This window comes from Protomyctophum parallelum (assembly GCF_964188405.1).
Source record: "Protomyctophum parallelum genome assembly, chromosome: 20".
NCBI lineage: Eukaryota > Metazoa > Chordata > Actinopteri > Myctophiformes > Myctophidae > Protomyctophum > Protomyctophum parallelum.
Window position 1 is genome coordinate 25403007 of NC_139718.1, and position 9158 is coordinate 25412164.

General features: G+C 43.9%; 1 protein-coding gene across 1 annotated transcript; it reads left to right on the plus strand.

The window, feature by feature from the left end:
• Positions 1 to 1523: 1523 nt before the first annotated feature.
• Positions 1524 to 3932, plus strand: LOC310877713 (transmembrane protein 245-like; the record flags this gene model as incomplete). The annotated part of the gene is made up of 1 exon (XM_083791662.1): positions 1524 to 3932. The coding sequence occupies one exon, from the start codon at positions 1524 to 1526 to the stop codon at positions 3930 to 3932; it is 2409 nt and encodes an 802-aa protein (XP_083647788.1).
• Between the last annotated feature and the right edge of the window lie 5226 nt (positions 3933 to 9158).

The following is a 9158-nucleotide window of genomic DNA, read 5'->3' on the forward strand; positions in this document are numbered from 1 at the left end:
CATCTCTCATATGGTTGAGTTCTGCTCCCTCAGGTCTCATATTATAGGGAGTCCATCAGCATCTCTCATATGGTTGAGTTCTGCTCCCTCAGGTCTCATATTATAGGGAGTCCATCAGCATCTCTCATATGGTTGAGTTCTGCTCCCTCAGGTCTCATATTATAGGGAGACCATCAGCATCTCTCATATCGTTGAGTTCTGCTCCCTCAGGTCTCAAAGGGATTCCATGAGCATCTCTCATATCGTTGCTGTTGTCCAAAACCTGGACTTTTGGGTAAAACTTTGTATTGTTTATAAAAAGACAAGAAAATAGTGAAAACAGCCGATATACAAGCTTAGATCTGCGTTTCTCGTTACTTTTGAAACTTTTGTTTGAAAAAACATAAAAAGGTGAAATATGGAGATATGAGGTTTCTGCCTGGCAGCGATGATCGAAGTGTGTGTGTGTGTGTGTGTGTGTGTGTGTGTGTGTGTGGGGGGGGGGGGGGGTACTGCATTTGTGTGGTAGTGTGAAAGAGCGAGAGTGACAGAAAGAGGGAGTGGGATTCAGGTTTATGTGAAAATGAGTGTGTGTGTGTGTGTGTGTGTGTGTGTGTGTGTGTGTGTGTGTGTGTGTGTGTGTGTGTGTGTGTGTGTGTGTGTGTGTGTGTGTGTGTGTGTGTGTGTGTGTGTGTGTGTGTGTGTGTGTGTGTGTGTGTGTGTGTGTGTGCTTCCACTGTTTGACTATTGTGATGTGGTTTATCAAAATGCCTCAAAATCAGATCTTGTTCCACTTAACAAGGTATACAATAGACTAACGATTTGTCCTTGGTTTTCCTTTCCTCGCACACCATTGCATAATGTACGACAGACTTCAATGGACACCTTTACATATAAGAAGACACGTGCAATGGCTTCAAGTGGTATTACAAATGTATTTATTTCAATTATCCTATTTACACAACACACTAGACAGTGCACTCCACTCAGATTTACTAAGTTGTATGTTCTTGTTCGGTAAATATGCCATGATTGCCATCATATCACCATTTTATTTACATTATTTTATTTATTATTATTTTATTACTATTATCATCATCATTTGTTATTTTTTGCACTCACTGTATTGGACTATTTCAAAATGTGGATTCTATGCTGAGGCTGTGAGGTTTTCAAGGTTTGCAATGTTTTAGTGTTTTGTCGATGCATGTTGTATGGAATTTCTTTGTCTTACTGTTTACATATATCTGTGTTGGGAGCCCCTCGAAAACGAGATGATACATCTCAAGGGGTCTTTTTCCTAATAAAGAAACTTGAATTATCATCATGTCCATGACATTAACAGCGTCTCTTCCTTCTTGGGTCAGTGTATGTCTGTTCAGCTGTCTGACCCAATATGGAGATGTCTGACATCATGGTATGGTATTAATGTCATACTATAGATGGCTGATGTCATAGACTAGTCTACAAGTACCCTGACAACAGGTGGCTCTCCACAGTTGTAGTTAATGGTGAATTAATCAAGGAGAACAACATTTGGCAAGATGGCAGATGAAAAGGACGCTGGGCCGGAGACATCTGTCTCTCCTCTGGAACTGGACGTGGTGAGCCAACTGCTAACTCAGCCTTCGGTATTCAAATATGACACTAACTTCAAACAGGCCTTCTACAATACCGGGGCGTTTATCTTCGTGGGTATCTGTCTTGCGGCCTCTGTACTCATTTACTACATCTTGGAGGCCTTTATCCGTCCACTGTGTTGGGCTGTGTTGTGTGGTACTTTCCTCCATCCGTTTAAATTCTCCCTGACCCGCCTCAGTCGGTCCTGGCTCAACGGCCTGAAGGACACTGGGACGCCGATAGTTGTGGGTATCCTGCTGATTCCTGCGTTGTGTATAAACAGTGTGTTGGAGGTGATGGGGAGGATGATCGTGCAGCGGTTCAAGGTGTTGATGATGGTCACAGTGGGCTTCCCGGTCTTCTACCTGTTCTGGAGGGTCATTGGCGTGAAGGTGGTCCTGGCGTACTTCTGCTGGATCATCGGCACCACCCTGGACTGCTTTCATTCTAGGTGGGTTTGTATTGTAGTAATGGGCTATATGTTGCTAGTAACCTTTAAGTGGGGCTCCAGTACACAGTGCTACCTGAGGTCTCTGTCTGTTCCTGTCTGGGCTATCCTCCTGTTTTACTTGGTCTCCCTTACTGGCCCATGGAGAGTGCCAATATTTGTGCTTGTGGTCACGCTCTTCATTGTGGGTTACCAAGAGTTACCAAAGGTTCCCGGTAAAGGAAGCGTATGGCAGGCATTTACGTCTACTTCAGACACTATTTGCAATGGTTTCTCGAGCAACTTGCCACTGAATTTAGAAACCACAGCTAAAGGCAAAGATGAGATGGACACCGTGGAGACTGATTCGTCTTCCAACCTATGCATCCCCAAGGGCCAACCTCCAATGCTAGGTAGCCTCTTCAATAATGAGAAGAGACCACAAAATCCAAGTGACATGTATTTCGGCCTACTGCTCTTGGCCATTATACTTGTTAAGATATGGCTGAATCTATGGATCCTAAAGCTACTGCCTGTCCCTGTGGCCGTGTGGATATTAAAGAAGTTGGTGGTCCAGTTTGGTTTGAAGAGCTTCGTTGAGCGGACACTTGTCTCGTGGTGGAGAGGGCTGGAAAGGTTTGGACATGTGCGAAAGGATGCCCTTATGCCTGGGCCAATCAATGGTCTCGCTCAATTCCTGCTCCGAATCGATACAAAGATGATCTTGTGGTTTGAGAAATCTGTGGACAATCTCATCAGCATCTTCATCATCTGTGCACTGATGATGGCTGCGCTGTTAATGGCTGTGCTGCTCACTGCTATGTTTCACCACGAAAGCGTTCATGTGGTCAAAGTCACCAGTAACCTCATCAATGAGACTGTGTCCAACCATCCTGAGTGGGCCAATTGGCTCCCAGAGGCGGAGGCGGTCCAGAAGGCTTTGAACTCAGCTGCTATTAACGTCCATCAACACGGTAGAGAATGGATAACACAAAAGCTGAATACGATTATAGGAGACGAAGGGAAAGACGCAGCAGTTATTGAAAAGGAGGTTCTAGAACTTTGGGACACATTCTACAACTCCTGGTTTGTCGAGGACGTGACTGACTCTGGACACATCGACGATTCTCTGCCACAGAAGACCTATTGGGAAATCCTGGACTGGGGGAACCTGTTCACCTATATTGTGCAGGACAATATTGGGACTCTGACACATGTCCTGACGAATCTGTGGGCAGTACTGAGTCAGAATGTTGGCCTGCTTGTCAACATGACAACTACACTACTTACCGTCTTGTTCAACAGCGGCACAGCCCTACTGAACTTTGTCCTAAGCGTGGTGATCTTCCTGACCACATTGTTCTATCTCCTGAGCGCCAGCGGGGAATACTACAAACCTGTAAAATGGTTGATAAGCCTGACACCACTGTCTCAGACTGGACCCTCCTCCAACATCATAAGCGAGTCGGTAGAGGAGGCCATCCGAGGTGTGTTTGACGCCTCTCTGAAAATGGGTGTCTTTTATGGTCTCTACACTTGGCTGACACACACAGTCTTTGGTATCAGCGTTGTCTTCATGCCTGCTGTGTTGGCCGCCATCCTGGGTACAGTGCCGTTTTTGGGAACATACTGGGCGGCGGTACCCGCTATGTTGGATCTGTGGTTGGCTCAAGGGGAGGGTGTCAAGGCCCTGCTGCTGCTGGTCTGCCATTTGCTGCCAACCTATTTTGTAGACACAGCCATCTATGCACACATCTCAGGGGGTGGCCACCCCTATCTGACAGGCCTAGCAGTGGCAGGTGGAGCCTACTATCTGGGTGCAGAGGGTGCCATCATTGGCCCCATCATACTCTGCATCCTGGTGGTAGTGGGCAACATCTACAGCAACGTGATGAACCCTGACTGATTTAGAGATGCGTACAGTAGATCCCTGACTTTTATATTGTCTGATTCCTCTCACTGATGTATTCCCTTACCCATGTTGCCTCGCTTAAACATGTCAACAGTCCAATGTTCTGCTCGCTGAACAGCAGGCACTGTTTGCATCTTTTCAGACATGTCACTTACATTGCTGCTTTACCTAGCCATGCTAGGCCCAAGTGGAAAGCAACTGCACAGGTCCTGTGATTCGAATGATGCAAAATAATTTAATCACAAGTGAAACGACAATCAACTGCAAAGTCAGACGTCTGACATTCACCCAGTGATATTTATTCCAAACCACGTTTTTCTTCAAGAAATCAACAGGAGGTGCCCTGCATCGCTCGACAACAGACCAAATCCTGCAAGTATTCTGCTTGAGTCCAGTACACCATTTCAGAAATGCAAAGTGAAGGTTTGATGGACATCTAATTTCCCCCAAATCTGACTTCTCTGTCCAGTAAACAGCCCATAGCCAATCATTGTCCGTGTTTACAAGACATGCATGCCCCTCTTTCCAGCCAACGGCAGCAGGTTTTTCTATTGCCTGGCACATCTTGCAATACAACACTCCTCCGCACGCATAAGCGAACATCTACAAATTTAGTCCAACATGGTTGTTTAGAAGTCTGTGTAAAATGTCCATTTGAAAGAATTGTTGTGACCATGTTTAGCAAGTGTCATTTGGAGTATCCACATGTCCTCGTTTGGAAGATGCCTGGACTTTCGATTTACTTTGGGCATGCTTTGGATAGGCGTTTTTAGGCCAATTATACAGGATTGTCAGGGTTCGTTACTAGAGTTAGATTAGACTTTTTTGTATATTTCCTTTCACCATCTGGTCAACAGAGACACACAAGGAACAGTAGCGTAGAACATAAAGTAAAGACAATATAGACTCTCCCAAATATACGTCCATAGGAGCTAATATTGTGAAGTGACGGTTGTGGAGGTGATCAGTGTAATTTGCTTTTGTGAGCGCTATAGGCACCTGATGGCTCTGTTGTTTGTCTTGGGAGTTTGGGGTGTGGGAAGGCGATGATTTTAGAGGCAGTATGTGTGATGCTGGTGATATTTGTTTTTGTTCGAGATGATCAATATGTTTTAAATGTATGGGGGAACAGTACAAAAGGATGGGTTGAATTATGCTTTTTGTTTTGTTTTTTGTACACGTTCAGCTGTAGGTACCTGCCTGTCAGTGCACCAGTGAAGTGTAAATATTGTTTTTCTAAGCTGTCACAGTTATTGTCATTGAGTTGTCCGAGGTATGGCAGTGTCATCAGAATTTGAAGTACTGGGGATGGGTGAGGGGCTTATACAGAAGGTGTAAACTGTCAGTCTCTTTCTTTACAATGTAAAGGAAGACACTGAAGAACACAAGTGTTGGTGATGTCAGTTGAGTTGTTTCTTGTGGCAAAATAAACCGAAATGTGGTTTATTGTAGTAAATAATGAGAGCATCAAATGTGGGTGGCTGAGTAGTTGATGCTATAGTCGTAGAGATCTCAGTGCTGCTGTTGATGTGCCAACAAAACAGGGTCTCTTGGTGGAGACTTTAGTTTACATTGTAGTAGTTTTTTGTTTGTGCGTGCATGCGTGCGTGCGTGCGTGCGTGCGTGCGTGCGTGCGTGCGTGCGTGCGCATTATGTATGCGTTCATGTGCACATACTGTATAAACTCCTCTCCTAATACAAAATATTGATGATGTAGCTGATGTAACTGGTTAACTCTATTGTTTGTAATTGTCTGTATCATTTTTAATTGTCTGTAGCCTACTGTCAGCTGACTGACAGCTGACTGCAGGGACAGCAGATGCAAATTAGCGGCCCTTGTTAAATAATAAAATAAATAAACAAATGTAAAACTGCATGCAGTAAACACAGCAATAATTCGGAATAATTTAAACAGGCTTTCAATGTCAGTACTTTATAGCAAATCCAAATCTTAACATGCAATTAAAAGTAAGATAATGAATAACTAATTGTATTATAGTAGCTCTCTAGAAGCATGGGACTGACTGAATCTGCACGGGTTTATAGAGTCATAAAAAACTCAGCCAGTCAAACACGCACACACGCATGCACACGCACAGCAGCAGCACTGCGCCATGCCATACAGGATATGAAAGGGACTAACATAAACTGACAGGAGATAAGATATTGCTCTGCCACACTCTGGAGATATATAGTTTTTATATTATTGGTTTAGTTTCCACAGACCATTTCCATTCCTCAAAACCTCATTTTGGAGGTTGAAAAGAGGACAACAATTCAGAATCTCCTTAAAGGAGAATTCCATACTAAAAGGCTTTCTTACCTTTCTTTGTAGTTGTTACGTCCCCACCAAAGAGGTCCAGGTGTTATTTTGTGCAAAAGCTCCTTATTGGCTATTTCCCCTACTATAAGCCCTAAATGAATTGCATTGAATGGGAATTGAATGGGACTATGGGGTGTTGTGCTAATTCGCTTATTTCCATCGCTCAAACTTATAATTTCTTTGTATATATCCTCTCTTCATAATGTAAATAATATCCCAAGCAGCACACTTTACTACTTCTTTCGATGGAAATAAGCGAACTAGCATAACACCCCATAGCCCCATTCAATTCCCATTCAATGCAATGCAATTCATTGAGGGCTTATGGTTTTTGCACAAAAAAACACCTCTTTGGTGGGGACGTAACAACTACAAAGAAAGGTAAGAAAGATAAGAAAGCATTCTAGCATGGAATTCTCCTTTAAGAATTAACGTCAACAAAGGAATAGCATGCACCAATTTCCCCACCCTGACACTAACAGAGTTCAAAAGGGTGAGCGGGGAACTCGAACAGAACACACATTAAAGAGTTGCAAACCATGTTCTTGGAAATACAACAAAATCAGCCTACAGCTATAGGTCATAACTTGAACACTGCTTGTGCCAGTGATAGTTCAAGAAGACATTATATTACTTTGCACATTACAACTGTAACCTGGCAATTACATCACATCCATTTCATTTGATGTGTAACTAGAACTGCACTCTGTCGAGTGCATACTTGCTAGTAGGCCATAAAAGGCCTACTAGTGCGCAAGCAGAGCGCGCAAGTACTTTATACATACACTATGTATTATGTATATGTAATTTGTAAGTTGATTAGCGGTATACTGTGGTTACTTTGCGACGTACGCACCGTCCCAGCCGTCCCGCCAATTTTGATGCGTGTGCACCGTCCCAGCAAATTGTGCCTGATACGGCAGTGGTGCCAGATTACATACATGTATACATAGGAGCATTACCTTTAATCCTCCCAACACTAAAACATATGTCACCGTCGAAAACCAATTACACTCTGGCATTGGGTCCTTTAATCCACATCTTTATTACGTCATCATTGAGAGCTAGTTATACATATACTATGTATATGTATATGTTGCTGGGATGTGCATACGCATCAAAATTGGTGGGACGGCTGGGACGAGTCCCGGGCGAAACTAGTACTTGCGCGCTCTGCTTGCGCAAGTAATAATCTCTCAAGAACAGATTCCGAGCAGCACTACTGTCGGTGACGGCAGGGGAATTCAGAACGTACATACTTTGGGGATTTCTCTTTAGTGGAATGTAAACATATAGCGCCCCACCAGAAGAGAAGACCAAATGGTACAACATCTTAACCACATTCTCCAGAGGCAAATTCAAGGAAACAAACAGCAGAGGGCGCTGTTTTGTCCTCTTCTTTTGGGCGATGCGTTCCCAGATTGCATGTGTAAAACAGTGTGGTGTATGTGTACTGGAGAGGTATTACCTTTGAGGATGATACAGTCGCAGCTCTATTGCTAGTTCTGGTCGAACCCTTACTGGTCCTCACCAACACCCAGCTCTTGTCTATGGCTCCAGGTAACAAGTTTCTGCAACCACACCAGTGGCGTGCACAGACATTTAGAGGGGCAGGTGCTCAAGTGAAAAAAGGGCACCTTGTGCAGTGCGTGGAATCGGCCGCGGTTGCCTAAATTAATATTGTGAGATTTATATATTTTGGGGCATAAATAATATATTAGAAGCTTTTTATCAAGAATTGATCAATGGTCCACCAGTAGGCCTACAGTATGTGCCCTTGCTGTTCAGAGGGCAAAGGGCAGGTGCTCTAGCACCACCTAGTGTCTATCTGTGCATGCCACTGAGCCACACCACAGCAAACTGCTTCAACCGGCAGGCTAAACTAGACAAGGGTAACCATGAGGCCTCTGACCGCCTGGTGAAAGCTTGGAGAGGAGATAGGCAACACCTAGCTTATTTGTCTAATGATGTTTAATAATGGAAAAACATGCATACCGGATCGGTTGATGCCCAGAAAAAGACTTAATGACCGCACTATACACAGGGTCTCTACTGGGACAAGATCAACATCAACACTCCCAAAGAATGACACCATTATTAGGACATTGAATGACCTATGTGGGGTACCATTAACAACCTATATAAGGCAACATTTTCAAATTTTAATTGTGCTTTAAGTAGTGTGACGTGTCAAACTATGGGTTTTTCATGATTCTGAATCCATTGCAAGCATTAGTTCTGCATGAAACACACCCAGACACCAACACAGTGTCTTGTGGCTTTATTGTCCACAAAAACAAAATATATAGTCATCAGCTGTACGCCTATGTCTATAGCAGGCTCCCCTGAATATATCCATCATTCAAGTGTATGCCCCAACGATGACTATGATGATGAAGCAGTTGCAACTTTTTATGAGGAGCTAGAGAACACCATCAAGGAGTTCTTAATGTTCAAATGCAGCCCAAAATGCATTCTTTACATAAAGAGAAGAACACAATACAAATGCAAGCAAAATATAATTAATTAAACAACGTTAAAAAACCAAAACATGATCAAGGACAATTAAGAAGGAGGTAAGAACAGTCGGTAGCTCTGTCGCCTCACAGCTAGCTCCTGACCTGGGTGGGGATGGCCAAAGGGCCTTTCTGTGTGCTCCCCATGTCCCCTAGTGTAGGTATACCCTCACAAAAACATGCAGTAATCCTGATCTCTGAACTGTCTCCCATTGGCCAGCCGTGGCACCTGGAGGGGAAAGGAACTGGTTGGAATAGCGTGTTCCTTCCACACGCTATATCCAAACGGACCCCTGTCCGGTGAAAAGAAGCTGTACTGAAGGAAGCATGAGGTCAGTCTGTTATTCTCCCCAGGTTGGTGGAGGGAGTGTAGACTAGAGC